The following is a 26,307-nucleotide window of genomic DNA, read 5'->3' as shown; positions in this document are numbered from 1 at the left end:
AAGATTAAAAGAGTAGATGGTCTGTTCAATGCATACAAATTTAGCAAAATAATGAATGTAGCCATCTCTACGAAAGCCATATGAAGCATCTTTTTCTACATTCTTCATAAAAAAAGTCATTATATCTGAATTAGCTCTTTCAGAAGAGGAACGGCTTTCCTGGTACGTGAATAAATCAAGACGAGGCAAAGCCCGCCCCATTAACCAGTAATAATAACATTCTTTAGCGTCTCTTTTAAATCTCCTACAAACATATTTTGCAAAATAGGGTCAAGAGTGTTTAGACATGGGCTTTAAGTATTATTATTATTATTATTATTATATATATATATATATATATATATATATATGACTCTCATCACAGTCCTCCAATTCGACTGGGTGGTATTTATAGTGTGGGGTTCCGGGTTGCATCCTGCCTCCTTAGGAGTCCATCACTTTTCTTACTATGTGTGCCGTTTCTAGGATCACACTCTTCTGCATGAGGCCCGGAGCTACTTCAGCCTCTAGTGTTTTCTAGATTCCTTTTCAGGGATCTTGGGATCGTGCCTAGTGCTCCTATGATTATGGGTACGATTTCCACTGGCATATCCCATATCCTTCTTATTTCTATTTTCAGATCTTGATACTTATCCATCCATTTTTCCCTCTCTTTCTCTTCAACTCTGGTGTCCCATGGTATTGCGACATCAATGAGTGATACTTTCTTCTTGACTTTGTCCAATCAACGTCACGTCTGGTCTGTTTGCACGTATCACCCTATCCATCCTGATACCATAGTCCCTTCCAGAGGATCTTTGCTTCCGTGATCGTACCACTTATTACTCCAAGGTAGCTGATGTTTCTTGCAAAAAAGGGAGGCTCCAGTGGAGGGCTTTTGCACTGAATCATGCCTCTTTTTGTACTGGTGGTTCTGTGCAAGTGCCGGGCATTCGCTTGCTATGTGGTTTATGGTTTTCATTTTTCGTATTGCACTTCCTACATGGGAGAAATGTTATTTCCATCTATCGTTCTTTGAACATATCGGTGGTTTCTTAGGGCCTGATCTTGTGCCGCTGTTATCATTCCTTCAGTTTCCTTATTATTATTATTATTATTATTATTATTATTATTATTATTATTATTATTATTATTATTATTATTATTATTATTATTATTATTTATGCAATTCAAGATTTCTTTAGGAAATGTTTCTACATCCTGCCATTACCCTGCCATGGGACTAACCATTCCAATGTGATTTTCAACTTAGGTTCCAGTATTCCTCACTGGAAACCTGATACATGTTCTTTCACATAAACAACGCTAATATCCTTAGAGAATCTTTCTTAGTATTAGATGATCAACAGGCGCCAAGTGATGCTTCCTTTGAAAATCCGAATATCATCATTATAACTGGATAGCTTTCTGTATCTATGTCGTATTCGCAGTTGTCGACTCTACTTGTAAAATCTCATTTTAACTATGATTATTGTCAGCAGCTTATCCAAAATACAAATTGAGTTCTTTTAGAAAGTTTAATCGATGCTCGACCTGTTTCTATTAAAATGTACTGAAAATTTGGCTAAGTCTTAATAGTAGTTACCTGTTATCTCATAATTGTTCACATACAACATACGTATGCATAAATAGAATTTTCCTCGTGAAACAGATGCCATCCATTAGCTTTGGAAGGAAAAACAGTTTCCACTCGATGGAAAGTTTTATTTCTTCAGTCGAGCGAAAGTCACGCAGACCAATGATTTCTCTTTAGCTAGATATTTATTTATATGACTTCTGCTTTAGGAACAGAAGCTTTCCTACTGAAATGATTTCAAACAAAGAATTCCCTAACTGCGCTCTACTAAAGGCCTTGCAATAATTTTATGTTAACGCAAAGAAGTTCTTTAACTTGTATTTTTTTCATCTCATTTGCAAGCAAGGAGTAATTAATCATGGTAAACGAGATTTAGTTTTGGGCGCCTGTTTAAGCTTATTTTTTAATAATGCTATGACAACTCCTCTTTAACACCTTCTGGTAATTCGTATAAAAAATGAAAAACACTCGATTGGGGGTTAAAATTCTCATTTTACCGGCACTATAATTTTCTCTTAAATTACAATCCACTCCAAAGTTTCACCCCTCGGAATTTTCTTCCTCAGAACCAACTTATTGATTCTGCGCCAGTCAGTGTTATAACTATTTTGTCAACAAATCCTTTTTGTCATATGTATCTTGAGCAACTATCTGCACAGTTCATCAAGTTTCTGTTTTGGGACTTTCCTCAACTTTTCACACAGTTTTTAATTCAGTCATTTTATTTCCAAATGTTTAGTGTCACCTTTCTTAAAACTAACGATTCGAAAGATGTTCATGTACTTTCAAAATGATTTGTTGATCAATTAAAGAAAATCTCATGTTCTGATTCCATCACACTTAAAATGCCCATATATATTCTACAGTGGATATGGAAAACCATATATTATCTTAAAATAAAATCCCCAATGACATTGCGCAAAGGTATATGAAATGCCAATCTACCGGAGGCCTTTGAGGCTTTTTCATGCATTCGGCTGCATATATGTCTATTTTTTGGATGTCGAGCTCGTTAATTTTACGTCAGACATTGTACGTCAATCTGTCGAAAATTTATTAAAAGTAAAATCTCATCCGCGCTTCATTTCATCTACTTTTTCCAGCTGTGCAGCTCTTCGTTACATTGCCAGTAATACGACAAGTCAGGTCAATGGTACCCAAGGATTTGGATATCCGGGTCAAAGTTGACGAATACCTGGATTGGCAGCACACAAAACACCAGAAACCATGGCGTCGGATACTTCTACAACAAGGTCAGTCCATCTGCTCAGGTTTTCATCACTGGCATAAGAACTAACTAAGACTTTTCATGTTCCTCCTTCTTTTGGTGGATAAAGACAAGTCCCACATAGAAGAAACCGGTAGAGTTTCAAAATTACTTTTGTGGTAAATTCATTCTCTAAAAAGAATTCGAAGATTTCTAAGACAGAATGAATAAATAAAAATATAAACCTACAAAGTCAAGTTTTCACTGTTTTATGGGAAAGAGGAGAGAGGGCGATTTCGTTTAACCTATTTTTTTTAAATTACAGATGATAGCACCAGGCGTAACCAAGAAGCCGATGGACGAGCCATTGGTGAACCGGCACAAAGAGGCACTGGGCCAAGTAGAAAAAGCACTTCGTAGACTACTTCCTCGCCTCGAAGCCTTTCATTGTCGGCGACCACTTGACCATTGCTGACCTTGCTGCTGCCTGTGAGTTCGAGCAACCTTTGGCCGGAGGTTATGATCTTTTCACAGCCAGTCAGGGAATACCTGAAAAGGGTCGTAAAAAATGCTCTTGGGCCGCACTACCAAGAGGTGCATAAGGTCCTGCATGATACTATGAAACAGTGAAACACACTTGAACGCTAAGATTGCTCAGTTTTTATGAAATCTTGGGATAATAAATGAAAATTTACAGATACTAAAGTATTTAATGACCCTACAATGGAATTCTATATTTGAGGAACAGATTAGAAACAGCAGTTACTTAAGTCTTAAAATAAACCCAATAAAGTTAAAGCACCAATACACAACACAAAGAGTGTTGCAGATCCCAGTAATCAGTAGTAAATATAGGGACGAACTGAGAAATTTCGTAGATGATTGAGGAATTGAGCTGACAGAACTTTTAATTATTATAATGATTAAATGTAAGGGTATTTTTTGATAATTCAGATGAGAGTAAACATGAAGCAGGAAGAAATCATATAGAGATTTCATTGCTCTTCTTTTAGTGTTTCGTGTGACCTGTTTTAACAAAGCTATCACGAAAGAGCTAGAGTTCTGGCCACATACTGTTGACTAGGAGAAATGATTGCATATATATGAACGGCCATTTTTGTTCATGACCAATGTAATATCTTTACACAAATTTTGAAATGATGACTTTCCAACCTATGTTAAAGCTAGCCAGGATGCAAGTAAGATCAAGGCTGGTAAAGACCGTGATTTTTCATTCATCCCATGACGTAGGGAAAAGTGGTAATGAAGTTTCCCCGTAGGTATGTGTGCTACACTTCTGTACATTTTTTTTGAAAAAACTACAATCGAAAATCATATTTTGCATCAAAGGAGGGCGGCATCCTTCATCTCGCATTATTTTTAAGTTGGAAGGTAATGGAATGAGGCGGCCTCTGGCAGGTGCGTGCACAGACTTTCAGAAGGACCTCAGAGGCTCAAGGAAACCTGCCATGTTTTATATGCTACATTAGACGGTATATACGATATATATAAAAAGTAGAAATGTTGAGGGGAGAAGGTGACAGACTTTAAAATCCATATAAATCAACCTATGTAATATGATGCAATTGAATTATTATTTCTTTGACAAAAAGGGCACCTTAACTATGAAGAAAATAAGGGCAGGGGCTCAAGCAACCCAAGTGCCCCCACAACATTGTGGCACGCCCCATGCCTCCTGAATTTGATAAGTTAGTAAAGTAGGCCCACAACGCCAAAGGTAGTCATGTAAGGCTTAAACAATTAAGAGACACGCTTAGAGCATCTGTGCCAATTCTGATGATATAAAACTACATATATAAAACATAACATGGCAAATACACATTCATGTTAAAACATTCGAAAACAACACATCTTAAGTCATGTTCAAACACAACCTCGCTTTAAGGGAAAAAAAAAAAAAAAAAAAAAAAAACAAAAATTCCACCACGAAAAAGGCAGTTCTCATTAAAAAAAAAAAAAAAAAGTATAGAAACTTCAGCGCAATCGAGTTTTCTTTACGGAATATAATGCTGTATGAAACTCAGCCGCGGCCCATGAAGCTGCAGCCACAGCCGGTGGTGGCCTGTGTTGTCACCTATAGCTTGGTGTCAGACGCACGATCATAGCTAGTTTTTAACCTCATATAAGCGAAAAAAACTGCTGAGTCTAGAAGGTTGGCAATTTGGTCATATTTGATGATTGGAGGGTGGATGATCAACGTATCAAGTTGCAGCCCTCTAGCTTCAGTAGTTCTCAAGTTCTGAGGGCGGACAGAAAAAGTGTGGATGGACAAGCAAATCCATCGCAATAGTTTTCTTTTATAGATAACTAAAAAGCGAGAAACACTCTCCAAGAACCTTGATGAGTTAGCAGGGCGGCTTCTGTCTTTTGACCTTCGGAAACTTAAAAAGATACCTGACGGTTATTTGCAGCAAATGATTGTTTTTAAGGAATTGTTTGTCTTGTAGGTGGATTCAATTCTGAGTGGTAACCCACCTTCTTGACATCTTGTACTCAAACAGAAATTTGAACTTGTAGTAATCATTTTCTAGCTATTCTTCATCAAACGTTCGTGATGACCTGTAATAGGAGGTACGAGGATCATGAAGACAAACCCTGGTGCAGTTTATTTTGTTAATGATGCTTCAAAAAGTTGCCGGCTCTCTGAGTACCCATTGAACCCATGTTGGTAAACAATATATATTTTATAAAATTGTGCTTCTAGAACGCTGAACTTTGGTGATAAAAACCATTCTTCTCTCTTGATTTTATCTATGGTAAGCAAAGAATTTTTAGAGGAAATTTATGGAATCTTGCGAATTATTACCATAACCACGGTCTAGATCTGTGTGTGTGTGTGTTTGTGTGTGTGGTGCTGTATTTGACTTCTTAGTTTCTAATCTATACAATGAATCATGTTAGCAAAACTGAGAGCTCATGGGACGATCTTAAACCAAATTTCGCCGATGGAAGGTCGAGTTAGAAACTAATCTACAAAAAATAAATGAATGCTCTTATTAATAAAAATCTAAAGAGGCTCATGAGTGTGGGTATAAAAAACTGAAGAAATAATAACCAATGAATTGCCCAGAAATAAATATTGATGAATTGACATGAAGTATGAGGAAGACATAAAAGAGGTAGGCCATATTAAATGAAGCATAGAGAAATGAGCAAAAATAAATGTTCATCACTTTTGTAAAATTTTTTTAGGAAATCATAACTGAGGAAGAACCGAAAACTTAACAAACAAGGATAATTCCAAAACGAAAAAGGTTTTCTGGTGATTCTGGACATACGAGAACTGTTTTTTGTATAGATTATCTATGTTTTCAGAGGACAAACAACACAAAACATATATTGAAAATATACTCGGTCAAACACCTTTCCCCCCTCCCTCCCCTAGAAGAAAAAAATTCAGGCTAGACAGCAAAGTATATTTATTTATAAAACTATTTCAGTATTTTACAAAACCACATAGACAGTATATTGCGTTTTAGTAAACGGTACCTTTTCGCTTTTTTTTTTTTTTTGTCTTCTAATCGTATGTTTCGTTATATTACACATAATACAACGAATAAAAAACATGGTTAGAGGACAAAAAGGGAAAAGTTACTCTTTAATAAAACGAAATATACTTGCTATGCGATTTTGGAAAATAGTGAAATAGTTTTATAAATGATTACACTACCTGTCTAGCTAAGTATATTCATTTAAATATTGGGGGTCAGGTAGCAGCATAAAGTGAGAAATTATCCCAGGGGGAAATAACGGGAATGACGAAATTTCCATATACGTATAATATGATAATGATGAAAGGAGATGGGGATGGGGGCTTGGACATGTAATTCGCATGAACCCGAGGCCAGTATCCGAGACAGGGTCAGTTAGGCTCTCTGGGCACAGAGAGTTGGAAGACCCATACCTTTCCTGAATGACAACTTTCTGGCTGGAGGGATCTGTTGGGATTTGCGCCCGAGGTAATGTACCAGGAAAGACACGAATGACGGAATTGCACATAGGCGTACGGCGTTAACCCCTTAATGGGGATAATGATAATAACATAATGGCATAAAACTGCACTAAGACAAAGCAATAAAAATACAAGAAAATTCAATTATACATATATATATGTGTATGTGCCAGCATAACTCTGAAACGTACTGAGCAAATTTCAACCAAACAAGGTATACACAACACTTACTATCTACAAATCACCACGGATGGGGGAGGGAAGGGCTTCCCTGAAACGGGGCTGGTTCTGCCCGTAGACATAGTAATAACTAAATAAACTAAGAATTTATCAGACCTCATTTCGGTATATATATGACTTATATACCATCTGGAAAAGAATACTGTCGGGGCTAAAACATCAGTGGCACCAAAGGGGATGGGGTTGGGAAGATAGTGACAGAGGGAGTGAGAGGAAGAAGAAGTGAGAAAGAGAGAGTGAGTGGGTGTTAGGGGGGAGAAAAAAGGAAAGAGTCAAGGAAAGCGAGAGAGAGAGAGAGATAGAGAGAGAGAGAGAGAGAGAGGGAGAGAGAGATGATGGGGTGATGAGGGAGTGAGAGAAAGAAAAGTGAAAGAGAGAGAGACGATAGTATATATATATATATATATATATATATATATATGGCACTTCTGTCTGTCTATCTGTTTGTTAGTTTGTTCGTTGTGCACGCCCAGACAATGAAAGTTAGGGCTACCAAATTCTTACCATACACTCCCCTCCCCTCAGGAAGGTTTTAGTCAAAATCCAAAATTCGAGGGCTGTTTTTAAGGGGGCCTTAACCCCTCTATATCATACACCTTCATGTTTTATAACTTTCGGTGTTGACAGCAATCTCTTTGGATTTTCCCAACAACTCCTTTGGCTTGACAGCATCCTAAGTAATTTCTTATTCGGAAAGTGATTGCATAATCCGCCCTGCAGGGTAGCCATCACGGATGGCATGCCTCTTTTATCCTGAGCAACGCCGCTTACGGCAGCTAGTATATATACTATTTATGTATATATCACACATATCTGCAGGTGAAAAATAAGAGGCAGGGTATAGTCCTGACCAGTTTCGACTTTATTTCCAAGCCATTGACGAAGGACTGATACATAGTATTAGAAGTCACAAATATATACTACGGAGACAGTACTGACGAACATACATACCACCGTTTGAGACTGCACATCCACCACAGGTGTCAAGGTAGGAGTGGCTTTCAAAAGTCATTTGGCTAAAATTTACAATAAATTATCAAGGGACACTACCGATAAACGTACCCACCGTAGGCGACAACAAATATACACCTGGACAGTGTCAGGGAGGCGGGGGGTTTGGAGATCGCATTAGCACTACTGCCCCTTACTGTGTTTACAAGTATAATAATCCTATTTCCATGCATCTCTACTGCCTACCTTAAATATTAAACAATTTACAAATTTCTTTTGATATTAAGGATCAAGTTTATACATTCCTTAACTGATGTTCATATTATTGTTGTAACTTTCATTTATAAAGCTAGATTCAATTGTATTCCTTTCCATTGCATTATTAGACCCCATTCCCACCCTTAATAGCATGATTGTTCTCACTAACATGTACAAGAATACCACTGTTTCCCTGTGATATCCTGCACATTTTTTATGTTGTTCAATTCTCTTTTCCAGTGCTTTACTGTTTGGACCAATGTAAAAGTTATCACAAGACTTACATGGAATTTTATATACACATCCATGTAAGTCTTGTGTCACTTTTATATTGGTCAAACGGTTAAAAAGCACTGAAAAGAGAATAGAACAACATAAAAAAATGTGTAAGATATACATACACAGGGAAACAATGAGGTTAGCGGAGCGAAATTCGGTCTTCCCCTCAAGAGCGTCGTCCAGTAGGACAGTCCAAGGAAGGGGGTTGGCTGGTTGCATGTGGCGTGAACGAAACAGGACTATACTCTGTTTTTTTCAATCTGTCCATCCGCCTTGGGGTGTTTGCACAAGGTAACACTGCGTCCCGGGCTTTAAATAACATCCTATTTCGAATATTAACGGTGTAATTTTCATACAGTAAATTATTAAAACACGTTTCAGTTGCAAATGTACACCAAAATCCTTTATTTACTAAAACTTACACATAGCGTAATACTATTTAAAGCCCGGGACGCAGTGCTACATGCGCGCGACCACCACAGGCGGATGGACAGATGGAAAAAAACAGAGTACAGTTTGACATTCTCTTGCCTGCCTATAGGCAACGCCCCCTTGACACCAGGGCTGTGCATTGTAGGCTTGGAGTAATTGTAATTTAATTGAAATTAAATTAATTACTCATTTTTAGGTAATTGTAAATCTTTATTTCTGTTTAATTGTAATTGTCGTTGTAAATATATTTTTGATAATAGGACAGGTAATTATAATTGTAATTGCAATTGATATAAAGCATATGTAATACATTTAGACTGATTGAGGTAAATTCGTCTGATAAGCGGATGAAGACGTCCTATTTCGGACATGACATCACCTGCAGAAATAATTTCCTGGAAACCAATGAAAATATACAAATTTCCTTATGCTTTTGTGATTATGTGGCACGAACCGATAGCACAAACATCATGCTTTAGCTATGTTAGAATGTTAACTAATTAAAAAGACAGCTTCCTGCTTTGACAAGTTACTGATAGTTGATGGGCATGGTATAAATGGGGAGGAGCTCAGCAACGTCACCATAGATAGCCAATCAGGACAAAGATGAAATTTTTAAGCTTTGCGAAGCTATTTTTTATCATAGTGTAACTTAAGAATACTAACAAACAGGTAAAAATCATATTTTGGTTAGTGTCAGGGCATATTGTGTTATTCCTTCACAGTGTTATGTAACTTCAGGAAACCCGTTCGTGTGATTTATCTCTTCAATGTTCATTTATCAGTCTGTTCATATATTGCATTTTCTGAGTTATTTCATATGCCCAGTAGGGACCTCGTGGTCTCATTTGGTCTAGAATTGCATCGGTGTTTTCTAAAGTGTCTTGCACTCATTAATTTGTAAATAATAAAGTAAATGAAGGTTTTTTTTTTATATAAAAAACTGTAAAATTCCCATAATTTTCTCTCGACCTTCTCATGGGGTTTAAACGCTGACTTAGCCTAGGGGCTGGCTAGGCCTTCACTTCCAATACCACCAGAAAGAACCGGGGCCCAGTCGTGGGGCAAAATTCCTGACAAATCATGCATCATCATTTATTTTCAGTCTATTTGATTATCATGTCATATATATTTAGCCTTCCTATTTTTTATGTATACTTTTTCGGTCTTGTGCACTAAACTCCAACTCAGGAGAACCAACAGTAGGGTACGGATATTGTCCTTAAACTATCTGAAAGATTCAACTTCATTAATTATTTCTCTCTATCTAATGTTATCTCCCCTTGTGCATTCTGATTTCAGTGTCCCATTTATTTTTTTGTTGGGGTTGTTATCTCTAGTCCGTCTTTCTAGATAAATAGTGCCCTTTCATAAAGTATGTCAATTCGCCGGTGGTTTACTGATTTAAACGGTAGTACCATCTGAACATTCTAAGTCTTAGATTTCAGTCGTTATTACAGTCTAATCTTTTCCATATTCAACCCCCTTTTCTTTCTCAATCCATGAGAAAGGCACACAGCAAAGGTGACATAACATTCTGCTATAGAAACCCTCCATTTAATGAAAATTCATTAGACAATATACGTCATCAACTTTAAGTGTTTAACTGCTTGGTTCATGAAAAGTTTCAACTGGTGTTATACATTAAAGGTACCATAGTGAAGTAGGACCTTCCATGGACAACATTAGGCTACGGCGCCGTTGTCATATACCTTTTCGTAGTCAACCAAAGTCATCAGAAATATTTCCAACACAAATATTGAAGAATTTAATATTTCCATCACAATCGACTTAAGTGCAATCCCACCTCTATTAATTACTGCATTTAGTCAGGTCACCTTTTTTTTTGGCAATTTTGCTGACTCGATTCCAGTACCTTTCAAAGAAAATTACAGATATACTACTGGTTTTGGTAAACTTCACCTCGTGATTTGAAATTTTATTTTCGTGATTTCCCTTTTTCGAACTCTGCAATGCAGCAGAACCATGCAAATTTGGAATGACCGCAAAATCCACTTTCTACTATAAGAAATGACCAAAGAATATTATTTTAAGCATCTTTCTCTAGCATCAAACTGTCCTGTCGAAATCATAATTTTCTTTTTTCATTCATTCACTATATATAACTATATAATTAAGGATAAAATAAAGATCATTCGGAAGGTACTTCATCGTATTTAGCATGGTACAATGAACATTTGCGTCACTCTCGTATTTTTGGGAAATATCTTTTATGGCAACCAATTGGCTGACTTTCTTTTGTTTTCTTCCCTTCAATATATTACAAAGATCATCTAGATTTCAAATTACAGTAACACAAGTCAAGTTTCTTATGAAAAAATAATGACCGATCAGAACTGGAAACCATAGTTTTATGCATAGATATGGTTTGTTTTACTGTGCAATATCTGGTGTCACAGCAATAAACAATGTATCGTTCTAATATCTAGTTAATCATAGTGTTGCATGTTATGAGAACATCCATACAGTCAGTATCTCTTTAATCTTATTTTAGGTGAATATTTTTTTCGTAGCAACCTGCTGAAATATCTGCTATCAGCTAAGTTCGACTCATCATTTTGTCCTTTTGTTTTGGTTATCTTTCTTTTTCTGGACTTACTACCTGAAGTAAAACCATTATCTTCTAAAGCTTGCAATCATAAAAAGTAAATCTATAGGTACTGTTGACGGTAATATATAAAATTTTAAGGATCGAACACTTTTCAGCTGTTGTTATGTCGTCATGTAACTCCTTTTCTCTAAAAATGCTCTTTAAGCAAATCTTTGGAAATAAGGTTTAAATTAATAAATTACTTTTATTAGAACATAAAGATAAAAAAATAAAAAATCCTACAAACGAGAGAAACATTAAATAACGTGTTATCAGTATCTATAAAAGAAGAATAAACAAACGGAAAGTAAAAATTAGACATCCGTTTTAGTTAATTAAGCTCGATACCTAAATCGAGTATAATCAAATATGTAGTATGCCCGCAACTGTGTTCATGGGAAAATTGAAGAGGGTGTTGCACAAACGAACACATCTGACAGCAAAAATTCCTATTCCCAACAGGCATCAGTATGGTGGACTTAATTAGAGACGGGGATGACACCAAAAGAGGCCTATTAATAAAATGTACTATAGATCCAAAAGAGATATCCAGTTGAAAAAAGAAAAATCAAAACACAGACACTCTACTAGTTGAGGGTAATTGTAAAGCAGCAAAATTTAATCTAATCCTAGCCTACATATCAACTATTGATAGAGAAAGAAATAAGCGAATAATAAGTTCCTTACACGTAGCATTAGAGAATATTCCTTGTGGACTTCACTTGGCATTTAGGTTTCATAGGGAAGGAAGAACTTGACCAAAATGAAAAATACGTTGTGAACCTAATGGAAAAATATGATCTAACACTAATAAATGGACATCCCAGCTGCAAAGGGAGATAACCTGAAGTAGAGAAAATCAAACAACGCTATAGACTTTGCCCTGGTCAATCAAACCTTTTGAATAAAATTAAGAATTTATGGAGATAAACGAGGGAAAGTATGAATTATGAATATGACCTATCAGACCACCACCTATTGAAAGTCCAATTCAGTATGAATACAAAAGCAAGAAAAACTTTTAAAAATGAAGTTAAAAAGAAATGAAATATCTGAAAATGACAGAAGAGGCCATCAGGACATACCATGAATATATATAAAAGTAACAAAGCCGACATGACAGAAAAGGAGATCAAACCAGCTGGAGGAAACAATGAGTTAAGCAAAAGCAAATACCTTAGATAAGTAATGAAGAGAAGGTTAAACCAAGAAAGCAAGAAGATATCGAACCACTATGGGTCACCAAAGAAATAAAGAAAGAAATAAGCTAAAGAAGGATATAAAATAAATTAAAAAGGAAAGCCACAAACACAAAACAAAAGAGATACTAAGAAGAAGCATATTATAAACAACAGAAGTACAAATAATAATAAAGAAAACTCGTGAAGAATATGAAGAAAATGTCAGTAATGAGATAATGAATGACAAAAACAGATCCAGGAAAAAACCTGGGAATAAGAATGGATCAGGATGTACGACGAAAATAAGCAAGAGATTACGGAAGAAACCCTAGAGAAAGAGCCTGTCAAATTCTGGAAAAACAATAGGCTATGCCAAAAAGAAAACAAATAAAAGAAATATGGAATGAGAGGAAAAAAGAACAGTATAAACATAACATGGAAGATGGAATGAAACCAGTTCTTTCAGACTGTTCTTACAAAGCACCAACCTTAAAAGAGAATTGGCAGAATGTTTGAACAACATACTGAAAGGCAGAAACACAGAGCAGCTGGTTTAAATAAATAAAAATTAAAAATTACAATTTTCCTGTCTTTTAACAAGAAACAACAATCCACAGTCAAAGATGTATAATAAAATGTATAATAAAAGATATATGATACAACCGATGTATAATGAAATTTTTATGAGGATCCTGCAAACCAAAATAGAAAAGCATATTAGAAATATAGGGAAAACAAATGAACTGCAATCAGGCTTTTACCACACAAAGAAGAGGAATTGATCATTTGTATATCTTAGAAACATTGCATACGAAAAACGTACTTAGAAGAAAGACCCGTTATTGTGTTATCAATAGACTTCCAAAAAGCATTTGACTCCGTTAACAGAAAAAAGCCCATAGAGGTCATGATGAAATATAGGTTACATGCAGAGGTAATAAGTGCAGGCAAAGATATATACAAATGACATAACAAGTCTATGCTTCAACACTGTAGTAACAAGAAGAGCTAAATGTAACAATGGAATAAGGCATAGGGTTGCAATGGGTCAACCATATTCTTTCTGCTAATAACTTACTTGATAATAGGAAAATTAGAAAGTAGGCTACAACAAAAGGTTTCAGAAAATGGAGTTATGCGAATAGTGGCACTATTATATGCAAACGATGGATTAATATTAGGATACACCTTGATGAAATAACAAAAGCAATACAAACTCTTATGGAAATAAAGAGCGAACTATGGCCTAAATATAAATAAAGACAAAAGCAGTATATCAATATACAACGACTGGCAGCACACAGAAGGCATAAAAACAGTTAGAAGATAAGATACCTAGGTGTAACGATCAGCAACATGAAAGACTTGACCCAGAGAATAGATAAGCAGGACACAAAATTTAAAGCACAGCAGATGGCAAATATGGCTAATGCAATCATCACTAAAAGCTGTAGCAGGGTGAAGATAAGAAACCTTTATTGGAAAGGATTAGTGATGCCATCCTCCATGTATACCATGGAAGCCATGAAACTCGACAGGAAACCATAAAATGAATTACAAAAAGTAGACAATCAAGTTTATAGGAAATTCTGAAAGCACCAAATTTCACAGAAAGTTGTGCGTTAAGATCCGAAATAGGGGCCTCTACCTGCCACTCGAGAGATATGAGAATAAACCATGAAGAAATAAACTATAGGCTCCTATACGAGATAACAAATGGATCAGTATGAAAACAAGAAAACCCCCTGCATAATGCAAGTAAACGAATATATGAAAGAATTAAACATAAACTTAGTACAATTTAATCACTTAAAGGTAAACAGCCAAAAGAAACAACAACAACAACAACAACAACAACAACAACAACAACAACAACAACAACAAACAATATAATAATAATAATAAAACTGGGACAGAAAAGCGTGGCAGTAAGAAATGAATGTCAAGACTACATTAAGAATCTACAGAAAATATAAAGAACATAACAGAAGAAATTTCATATAAACACAGAAAAACAATTCTAACCGCTAAGGCTAGACAATGCACACTACGAATAAAATGATACAAATGTCTAAAAGGGGAAGTACAAAATACTTGTGTTTTGAGCAAAAAAAAAAAAAAAATGAAAAATGTAGAATTTTCTAACAACCTACTGCCCAGCATATATATAACGAGATTAGAAATAGATATAGGTTTGTGCAACAGCCATGCCAGGATAATAAAGAGGCATTGATAGCTAAAATACTTTTATTTGCAGATCTGCTGAGGGGTAAGTTGAAAATTATGGCATTACAGAGAGAAAAAACTTAATAACTCAAAGGAGGAATAATCAAGCAAGGAACCGTTTCAGAGGCAATCCCACCCACACTACTACTACTTGGAAACTGCAACCTTTGCTAAGTTTGCTGGTTGTGAATCGTCTCGGTTTTTATGTAACTTAACTACTACCCTACTACCTACTATGCCGTTATACGAATTATCGATGATAGTCAGGAGTATGCCGAAGGTAAAAGTTTACCATTTAATTTATTTAATAGTAAGGTTATTTCAGCACAGACTACCTGTACTAAGGTAGAACTGGACCCAAGTACCTAGCTAGGCTATCATGCCCTTACCAAGTTTTTTTGTTTGTTTGTTTGTTTTGAAAGATTAGGCTAAGCCTTAGATTGATATGGCCCAGCCCAAGCCTTTAAAGAACGGCTCCAGATATTAGCCCCCTGACCAAGATTTCAAGAGGGAACGACTTGGGAAAACAACCGCCTTTAGTCCATCTTACTCGGGCAGATCACCCTTACTCACTCTGTATTTAGGGTAAAACACCGCATGGCCTGCAGCCAACGACGATCAATGCATGCCACCCTCCAAAAAAGTACATTATAGGCTAACACGTCCTGACACCGGAGATGGGCATCAGTCGCGACTTGTTGTTGGTGAGAAACGGAGCTAAAGACCTCTACTCTCCTATCAAAGTAAGTATTTTCTCCAAAGTTAGAAATTAAGGCCAAATTTTAAGATTTAAACAGAGGGTAGTGAAAAGGGTGTCCACGGTAGTGGAAATCTCACCAAAACGCTTGTGAAATTTTTACTTACGATTAGGTAACTTAGAAGATTGACGCCATCTTGATGTTTACAGAGTCGCTTGTGTCAACAAACTTCCCATTTCCTGTGATAAATCCGCACACCACTTGTACCCACAGATGCTAAGGCACTTTCATCACAACTATCGGAACACAGTCCCTTACCAGGACGTTTTTAAGTAAACTGTTTTGGTAGAAGACGACGACGGAGCATGCACTTAGATAATTTTTTAAATAAATAGTAAAACATCAATATTTTACATATTTATGATGATTAATTTGAAAATATTCTTTATTGAAAAAGTAACTCGATTTTAACTCAAATTTAAGTAATTATTTTTTGGAATTAGAACATTCTTTTAAGTCCTGTATTATGACGTCACAACATCTTGACTTTTGTACCTATTGTAAATAATTGCTATATATATACTATATACAGACATATAGCTATACAGTATATACTGTTTAGGCAAAAATTATGAAACAAATAGAAATTGTCTGTTCTATCAGGAAATATGGAATAGAACATTATCTGTTTCTTTAAATATTATTATTTTTATAATAGATTTTATTCCCAATGTTTATATGTCTCATTTGTGTTACTATTGTCTTAACATTCGACATTATTAGATTGTCATTATTTTTCGTGTGGGTGGCACATGCCCTGGTGAGCCCCCCTGGATCCACTAGTGTATAAAGGTTATTAGAATGGTGCAACCTAGCAGGCCATGTTATGGAGGAACAATCAGTTTGTTGCATTTGACAATGTCTTTTTAGGGTTAGAGAGAGAGAGAGAGAAGAGAGAGAGAGAGAGAGAGAGAGAGAGAGAGAGAGAGAGAGAGAGAGAGGGCACAATTGGTGGATGGATGGTTAATGATTGAATTGCTTGTTGGTGAGTTCTGGGTTGTCTGCTGATGCAGTTGCCATGTCAGTCAGTCAATTTGTGATCGGAGTTCTGGGCAGTTAGTCAGTAAAGGTAGTCAGTGGAGTCAGTATTGAATGCATTGATTGTCACTTATATTGTGTGTTTTTGAATTATTGTTTGAATTATTGTTGATATTGTATGCTTAGAGTTGTTGTGCCTGTGTTGCTGAAGTTGTTGTGCTTGTGTGTTGGAGGGTTGTAAGGTTGTGGAGTTCTTTGTGTGTAGATAAGTTTTTTGTTGGAGTTGTGAGTTGTTGAGTGTTTTTTTTGTTGTGAGTTTTTGTGGTTCTTGATGTTGTAGGTGGTTGTATTGACTTGTCGTGTTATTGTTTTGTATGTTGTTAGTGATTGTTTGTGCACTGGTCTTTTTTTGTGTTGTTAAATTGTTGTATGGTTGCGGTCCTTGTTTGTTTGTTTGCTTGTGTGTTGTGTTATGACAGCTGTATCCAGCGGACAAGCGTAGCACCTTTCCCTTAGTGTGTCAAGTATATGGTGAGTACAAGTGTGGTTTTAGAGAGTTTTTTGGTTTTGGCCTGTGATTCCGCCACATTATTTATTGGTGCCCAATGTAGGGCTGCTGGTGTGGCAGCTGCAGGACTGTTGTTGTGGTGGGTTTTGTGATTGGTGAAGGAAATTGAGTATGGAAGGGGTAACTTAAATGGAGGGGTTGAAGGAGAAGTTGAGGTTGTAAGATGAGGCGAAATAGCGTTTGGAAGTAGAGAATAAGAAGTTGAGGGTAGAGTGTTAGGAGCTGCAGAGTGAGTTTGAGGATATGGGAGGGATGCTGAGGAGTGCAAAAGTGGAAATGAAAGAGGAAGTGAAAGAATCTGAAGAGAGAATGGTTGGGAAGATGGCCGAAAACTTTGGAGTGATGATCAATGATGTGCGAGAGATAAGGAAGACGATGAAAGGGTTTTTTGGAAAGGGAACGGTCGGAGGAGGGCATCCTGGCTCTTGTGATGGGCCAGGAGCAATTAAAAAAGTGAAAGAACAAGTGGATGAAAATGCGAGTGAGGAAAGTGATAGGATTGTGGTAAATGAGAAGAAAGAGAAGGTACAGAATAGGGATAAATCAGAGCAGAAGGGTAAGAAGGGAGTTGAGTGTAAGGAAAGGGCTAAAGGGAAGAAGATTAGTAAGAATGGTAGGCAAGATAAGAAGAGAATGAATGAAGATGAGAAGAGAGTTGAGAGTAAGGTACAGGATGAGAGTGATTTAGATAGTGGTAAGTGGGAATTAGTAAGTAGGAAGAATAAGGGTAAGAAAAGTGTGGACTAAAAAGTATGGATGTGAATATGGAAGTAGATTCGTTGTATTCGAAGAGGGTAAGAAAGGTCAGAATCTTTTAACTTAACAAAATTTATTTTAGATATTTCATTTATAGACCAGGCATTGCTTTACTATTGCACTTGATGGCAGTATGCATCTTGCTCTGCAAAGACCAATCAAGAAATAAGTATAGGGAGCACATAAGAGGCCTCCCTTCCCCTAGTAAGGTCACATTGCTTTTTAATCAACTAGCACCTTCATGACAGTTTGAATTTATTGACTAAGCTCTGAGACCCATGAAGATGTTAATTTGTTAAGCAGTGGTATGTAACTGAAAACATGAAGAATGCTTTAAAAGTTTCTAATTTTTTCACAGGCTGGACTCATTAAGACTGTACAGAGAATATCAGAAAATATTCTTGACCAAGGAGGATACTTGCGCAAAATTGAAAATTTAGGAAATCGAGAGCTACCATATAGAATGAGTGCACATGGTCGCATGCATACAAAGGGAAGGTAAGCTATCAAATTTGTGTAGAAAGTTACTCTCTTCTAGTTTCAGTATTGCTATATCGAGTTGAAACTTATGTGAATAATTTGCTGAGGTTAAGTAGCCTTTTAATCTCGTATAATTGTGGTGCAATTTGAGTGAAGATTTTCTCAACTAGCTGCTTCACTAGTTCATGACTACAGTAGTTGTTAATATGTTTATGTGAAATATATAGGTATCAGTTAACTTTACAATAATAAAACTATACTAGGCTTTTAAGACACTCAAGATTGGTAAAATAAGTCAAAGATTTCGGTAAGAAATCTTTGGTGATGCTACCAGAAACCAGGTTTTTTTCCCATTAGATTTTTTTTTTTTTATCTTTCTGTATGTTATGTCAGTGCTTTGTTTTTCCTCTTGTGAGTTCATGATTACTGGTTTGTGTGTGCAAACTGCAACTGGTTTTTGTTCATACACATTATACAAACCTGAGGTCCTTTACATTAGGAATTACTTTCAGTGTAGGCTGGAATTCAGCAGTACGTAACTACTGTCCACTAGTCGGGAGTCCCACCCGCCTGGATGTAAACATTCCATTTTGCTTTCGGCCCCCTTGGTGATCAGACATGTTTTTTCGATCTCTACCCATTGTGCTGTTGAATGTTTTGTGACTATCAGTAAGATCTTTATTTTTGTTATTGGATGTGTATTGCATTTTGCTTGTTTGTCTTATAATTTTCCAATTATTGCAACATGCAAACCCACGATTTAGATAAGCCTAAACATCCCTCCTTCTCCCAGCGTGTTGCAACATGCAAACTCATGACTTAGATACGCCCAAACACCCCTCCTTCTCCCAGCATGTGTGCCCGGGAATTGGAGGGAAGAAGTGTGGTAGCTTCTTCAGGTCATCATTGCTAGTAGATCCACACACCCTCTGTGTCAAATGCTGGGTGGGGGCAGGAGTCTATTAGAAACCAAGCTTGTAGAGTATGTGCCTCCTGGTTGTCTGAGCAGTGGAGTAGGTATGAGGGGAGGAAGCAGTCCTGGGAAAGGCTTCTAGGACTTCATCTGAGGGCTAAATGCCCTCGATGACTCTATGGTGGCTGACCTTCATTGTCGTTTCTTCCTCCTCGTAAGCTTCCTTGCACGGCTGTTTTCCCTTTGGGGGTAATCTCTTCTTCCACTTCCTTGCTCAATTTGTCGCATAAAGAAGGGGTGGAGGGTGGACGACAGGGATTTGTTGTATTCAGGGGCCTCTGCTCCTTCCGAAGGGGATCTTTCCCCTTTGGAAGCGAGCAGAGACTCGTCTATCTAATCCGAATTTTGCTTCTTCAGGTATGGCGGCCTAGCAAACTGGGGATTTGCAGCACGCATGAATGCCACTTGGGTTGCCTGGTATCCCTTCTCTCTAGGGGCTGGGGTTATGGCACACTTCTCGTCTGCCCGTGTGATGCATGTGGCTGAGGCGGTGACAACAACTACTTTACTTGTACCGGGGTGGGTATGTGGTCCCACCTCATTTGGTTTATACCCAACTCATCACCAGCATAACTCCCTCCGTGATGATGGGTACACGACCGCACAACTAAGGTAGATACATACCTCTCTTACCTCCTCGTCCAGGTTATGCTATGTTGTCTCCTCACCCACATATGTTCCTGCTCTATCCAGAGTTCCATCCCCCTTAGATCTTCCTACCAGGGGTATATTCTCCTGTATTGACTGTGCCTGCTGCTGTCCAAGTTCCTGACTGTATTGTTGACGTCATTGCTGCTGCTCAAGTGTCCGCTGCTCCTGTCTGTGCCACCCCCTAGGCCTGCTGCTAAGGTGGCAGCCCCAGTGGCCCCTTGGTTGGTGGACTTGACCACCATTCAGAAGTTGACAAAGAAGAAGCATAAGGTGTTGTAGTTGTCTGCTGCTTCCTTTTCTTTGACTCCTCTGCCGAGGAAGAAGGTGGTCTCTCCCTCAACCCAAGAAATCTCAACACAGGACTTCTAAGGGCCTGTCTTCTCGCTGGCTCTCCTGTTTCTTCGGGAACAGGGACTGCCACGCCTCCTCCAGGGGCTAGCTGGTCAGGAGCCGCAATAGTGCAAACTTCGGTTTGCACTTCTGTTGCTAGTCCTAGAGGTTCTGCCTCTAAGACTAGTTCCTTTTTGGGTTCTCATTCGTGAGCTTTCCCAGAGTGCATGCAAGTCTTGCAGATTCGTGTGCAGCCAGAGTCGATGACACTGAGTCTGCTCACTGTCATGACTCAGGCACGGGGCTGAGGAAAGGGGCGAGTTGCTCAAGTAGCACACCTTACTGGTACTCGCTCGGTGCCCAGGGTTGGCGTGACGGTCCCGCTGGACTATGCGCGCACTGAGACTGGTAGGAGGTACCCCATTCAGTTCTCTTGAGAGGTTTCAACCTTGAAAAGGACTGGGACGCATCGTGATGATGGTACTGACTCTCGCCAGTCAGGTGAGCGCTCGTCTCCACTAAGGCCACGGTCACGGATATTACCGTAGAGGACATGATGAGTGGGTTATTAAATAAGCAATCACTTCATAAATGAGTCACTTTAATGGAGAATGTGGGAGATACAGCAGTACAGAGTACCTTCGGCGATCAACTTGCCGGTTACACTACTTTCAAAAGCGGCGTCATGCCACGCACATCATAACGCAAGAATTATGGGTAAAACAAATGACTGCACCCAAGCGTATAATCAACATTGTCAATGCATCATAAATAAAAGTTCAATATTCTAACACCCCCTCATAAACTTTTTATTTCTCATCAATCTGCAAATTACTACACATCAACAAATATAGGCATCATGGTACTCAAAAACAAAAAAAAACTCAACACCCAAAAACCATGAAAGTTTTCCCAAATCTTTCATCTTAAATCTATGAAATAATACACGTTTAGTGTCAAACAGAGCTTTCTCATTACTACTGGCAATGATCATATCATCAACCCAAACCAATTGTTCATTATTACTACCAGTTTCATTGTAACCTTCAGGCTGTTGAACAAATATTTCACAATCAATATCAGAATGAGGGCCTCAGAACCAGAGAGTCGTATATGCCACTTTTTAAAAAAAAAAATGAGTAAATTGGCCTCAAAGTTTATCATCATTACTCTGCTTCTAAGAAAGATATCGATTTAAACTTAGTTTCATATGAAAGCTATACTCTTTATAAGTTTTTTGTGAAAATTTGAAAAAAATTGTAGGGTGCGCTTGCGCGCTAGCATTCAAAATGTCTGCCAAACTCACATTTTTTAATATTTGAGTCATAACAAGCACTTAAACCATAATTGAATGTGTTAAACGATAATAAAGTGTTATCATATTGTTGTAATGATGATGATTAATAAGAGTAATAGTAATAATACTGGTAATAATAATGATAATAATACTATTAATAATAATATTGATAAGTAATAATTAGTGTGCTGAAAAGACGATACATTTTTGTGATAAGAAACCGAGTATTGCTAATGATAATAATGATAATAATAATAGTAATAATAATAACAATGGGAATAATAATAATAATAATAATAATGATAATGATGATAATAATAGTAATAATAATAATGATGGATAGTACAATAATATTAGTACTAATAATGACACTGATGATAATAACCTTTCATCATCATAATACATCGATACTTATAATCAATCACAAGAAAATACTATAATAGAATAGTAATACTATTGTCATAATAATGATAATAATAATAATAATGATAATAATAATAATGATAGAAATAATAATATTATGATGGTTTAATAATGATGTTGACGATGATAACCTTGAATCACTATGATGTTTAACCATCAATAATACACAATAATAATATTATCATAATAATTTTTTTTTACTACTACTACTAGGGCCCCCATCCTTTAATAGAAGCTGCAATGTGAAGGGGACTTAACTCGATCAGATTGCAGTCTGTTAGCTCCAAACATCGCTACCAGCTGTGACCCTCATCCACTACTACTACTACTACTACTAGTACTACGACTATTATTACATTCTAATAATGAAAAAAACTGTTGCACGACATCACTATGCTCACTATCACTGCCAGAGGAAGACATAATGTACTCAAATAAAGCGTAATTTCAGACAAAATAACAGCACAACACAAGGATAATCGTAAATTAAATCTCCCGCTATGATCACTGAAGTGAGATGTAAACATTGGCGGGAGATTGTAAGCTGCGCGGCGTGATTGGTCGATGCTTACACGCGCCTTATGGGGAAAAACGCTCATTGGCCTAGAATTCGCTACCCGCAAAGTGACGCGCGCTCTCATTGGCTTAATCAGCGCTAGTGATATGCGTCTATCTGGTCCTCATGAAGCGTCCGAGCGGCTGCCAGCACCGCTCGAAGTCATGTTCTTTCCTGTAGCTAAAATCGATAATTCCGACTGTCCCAGTAGGAATTTCGACGTATGTAAATGGAGGAATGGCCTAGAAATGCCTCAAATACACAGAGAAAAGGTTGCCAAATCTACCAGTATGCATAACTCCAAATCCGTGGAGTGGCATATACGACTTTCTGGTTCTGGGGCCCTCAATTAAGATAGGCAGTTTTAAAATCCATACAATGCACAATTAAATCATGTTGTACTGCCAATTGCATAAGCATTCTAATTGAGGTCATACGCACAGTAGGAGAAAAAGTATAGTCAGTATAATCAACACCTACAATTTGGGATTTATCAAAATTGAATTTATCAGTAAAATGTACTAACCTACCTACCTTTCTCAAACTGTCAGTTCCTGGATATATACAAGATAAGCAGGACTGCATGAATCATAGCCAACAAATATTCCCTTTTCACATCTTGGTCAAACTTAGCTTTCTTTCTACATAAGCATAACACAGGGAACCAAAAAGTATGCATATTTTCAAGTTTAGGCTTCATAGACATTAACACTTCATATGGGGTTTTATCTAGTCTAGAATTGTAGCATCTATTCCTTATATAAAACAGCTGCCCTAACAGCATAATTCCACATGAATTTTGGTAGCTTTGCTTCAATTAAGAGACATCTAGCCATTTCAAACAATGTACGCCACATCCTCTCAGCAGTACCATTTTGGTGTGGTGAAAATTTATATTGGTGAAGAAAATTCTGTTGAATCTTATTACTTACCAGAAATTCTTTAAATTCTGAAGAAGTAAATTCTCCCTCCATTATCACACCTTAATCTTTTAACACACCATAAGAACTAGTATCAGCAAGGAATTTCTTAGTAGCATTAAGTGCATCACTTTTCTGTTTCAAAGAAATAAACAAAAACAGACCCTGAATAATCATCCACAAAAACAATACCAATATTTAGATTTTTCCCTTGATTCAATACTCATTGGTCCAGCAAGATCACAATGTACAAATTCCACTTTACTCTTTGCTCTCTCATCTGGTAATCTGTTCCTAGATAAATGCATTTTACCCTCATGACAAGTTATGCAATCAAAATTACTTTTGTCACTAATTTTCATACTTTCAGCTTTATCTTCTAACTTCAAAATGTCTTTAACATTGCAGTGTCCCAAAACCTTATGCCACTCCTCTAGTGAATGAGATTTACATGAGCTTACATTATTTAGATAATACAGCTTACCTTTCTTATTTATTTCAAAAGAACACACCATTTGAGCTTATCAACTCAGAATGATTAGGATTAAAGCTTACTGTAGCTCCTTTACTAACAGCTGATTGTACAGAAAATATATTCTGCTTAAAAGTAGGAATATACCAAGGCATTATCAAGAACAACATTTTGTTTATACCATTTGTATCATAAAGTACAATTTTAGCTTTACCTTTACCTTTAACAATATTCTTGCATCTTGCACCATCTGCAAGTTTAACCATATGTTTTGATTCATCAAAGTCTTCATCAAAACACTTAAACTTGGATTTATCAGTAATGATGTGGGTAGTAGCACCACAATCAACAAGAATATTACATACATCTATAAATATGTTATCAACAGAGCAACTTATTTTGAAACAACATTCTTCATCACTATAATTATTAGTGGATCTAGGCTTACAAACATTCACAGTTGCACTAGAAAATCTAGCAGGCCTATTAGCCTTTCTACATTCATCAAAATTGTGTGTAATGGTTTTGCATTCTTTGCACCACTTACCTCTGTCTTTCTTCAACCTACACTCGAAAGACTTATGTCCAGGCTTACCACATGAGTAACACCTTACTGATGAGACATGGCAGACCCACCACACTGAAAATCAGGATTTTTATAATTCACCTTAAGGACGTTCTCACTCATTACATTAGGCCTATGTGCCTCTCGACTCCTCAGGCTTTCTTCATAACTCCGTAGCAAAGACTTGAATTCCAGAAACGTAGGCTCACTATCCTTCTGCATAACAACAGTATTGAATGGGAGTAAATTCCTGTGGGAGATACAGCAGTACAGAGTACCTTCGGCGATCAACTTGCCAGTTACACTACTTTCAAAAGCGGCGTCATGCCACGCACATCATAACGCAAGAATTATGGGTAAAACAAATGACTGCACCCAAGCGATAAATCAACATTGTCAGTGGATCATAAAAAAATAAAAAGTATATTCTAACAACGGATTGGTCTTCGTGGCGGCAAGCGTGTCTCTTGCCGTGCGAGAGCGCTGTATTGTTCCTTTGGGGGAGAACGCTTTCATAGACCTGCGAACTGATTGTCATTGTGGGTTGGTGAGCCACAGTTAGTTCTGCTAGTAGAGTGAGTGGGAGCGTCTGATCATCCTCACCTATCCCTTCAACTTTCTGGGGTTACACTGGGAGGGATGAGGCAACCAGGGGGAATGCTGGGGAGAGCTCTCCTCAGGGTTCAGCCACAAAGGCATAACGTTCCTGGCACGGTCTTAGGACCCAGGAGGTTGTATGCTCAAGTGTTTCAGGAAGGTCATAGGGTGTCTGATGAGGTTCTTCCTGCTGCAGGAAGAGGGTCTCAGGAAGAATGCATCCTAGAAGGACTCGAGGGTCCTTCCCCTCAGGATGCGGACACCCCCGAAATCCAGATGATGTTCGCAGAGGTCGTTATGCTGATTTGTCTGCACAATGGCCTAAGGGAAAGGACTGTGTCTGTGTGTTCTGACTCCCCCTCGCAGTTCAGAGTAGTTCTGGGGTCCTAAGAAGGAACCCAGAGCCTTTACGGGATTACCATGGTCCTCGTCTGAAGTTGTCCTTGACCAAGTGAATAATCTCTTTTCAGGACAAGAAAATTCACTCAGGGCTAACCAATTGGACAAGTTGCATCCCCCTCCTCTGCCTTGACAGAAGCACTTTTACATGCCCTCGGAAGGGCCTCTGCTGACTAAACAGGTGGAGCTGGAGGTGGATCGTCTAACTCCTGGCTTGTCACTGCAGCATCTTGCAGAAAACGTCTGGTTTACGCAATAAGAGGCAGCGAACTGGGAGGCTACCACTATGGCAGCCTTCCAGGTAGTCTCCTGGTTTGACCTGTGGTCCCTCACAGTATCCAAGGTTGCTGCTTCCTCAGGGGCTGTTGTTCCTGGGGAGGACTCGACTTTTGGGAGACTGTGTCAGTCTGAAGGTAGGGCCATCGCATACCTAGCCACCAGACTGCGAACTTGTGGGCGAACTTGGTACTCGGGAGGAGGGTCGCTGTCCTGAATTTTATTGTCAGGTCCATTGGTCCATAGACGGTATTGGCCTTGAGGAATAGACCGTTGCTGGGTGCTACTGCTCTCTTGCCTAGAGAGATGGTAGATGCTGCGGTAGACAAGTGGAGAACTGAAGATGGTGACCATCTTGTCCAACAGGCAGTTGC

The 26,307-nt window shown here is 37.7% G+C and overlaps 2 protein-coding genes and 1 long non-coding RNA gene across 4 annotated transcripts in view; all 3 read left to right on the top strand.

The window, feature by feature from the left end:
* LOC135206192 (tigger transposable element-derived protein 1-like) overlaps positions 1 to 26,307 on the top strand; it is a 197,270-nt gene that overhangs the window by 9,599 nt on the left and 161,364 nt on the right. The window lies entirely within an intron of this gene.
* Positions 2,684 to 3,488, top strand: LOC135206174 (uncharacterized). Its single transcript, XR_010312695.1, has 2 exons — positions 2,684 to 2,829; positions 3,109 to 3,488. It is a non-coding gene; the product is annotated as an uncharacterized LOC135206174 (long non-coding RNA).
* The window catches only part of LOC135206210 (small ribosomal subunit protein bS6m-like), a 64,123-nt gene continuing 52,881 nt past the window's right edge, over positions 15,066 to 26,307 (top strand). The window contains exons 1-2 of one of the 2 annotated variants that reach the window (XM_064237561.1): positions 15,066 to 15,214; positions 18,353 to 18,492. In XM_064237561.1, coding sequence (XP_064093631.1) covers positions 15,170 to 15,214; positions 18,353 to 18,492 — 185 coding nt within the window. In that variant the 5' untranslated portion in view covers positions 15,066 to 15,169. Of the gene's footprint in view, positions 15,215 to 15,287; positions 15,678 to 18,352; positions 18,493 to 26,307 lie in introns of those variants that run through there. The other variant, XM_064237552.1, reaches the window with a different exon arrangement.

The sequence above is a fragment of the Macrobrachium nipponense genome, chromosome 11 (genome assembly GCF_015104395.2).
Source record: "Macrobrachium nipponense isolate FS-2020 chromosome 11, ASM1510439v2, whole genome shotgun sequence".
In the NCBI taxonomy this organism is placed as follows: Eukaryota; Metazoa; Arthropoda; class Malacostraca; order Decapoda; family Palaemonidae; genus Macrobrachium; species Macrobrachium nipponense.
This window is presented reverse-complemented; position numbering and strand designations above follow the sequence as displayed.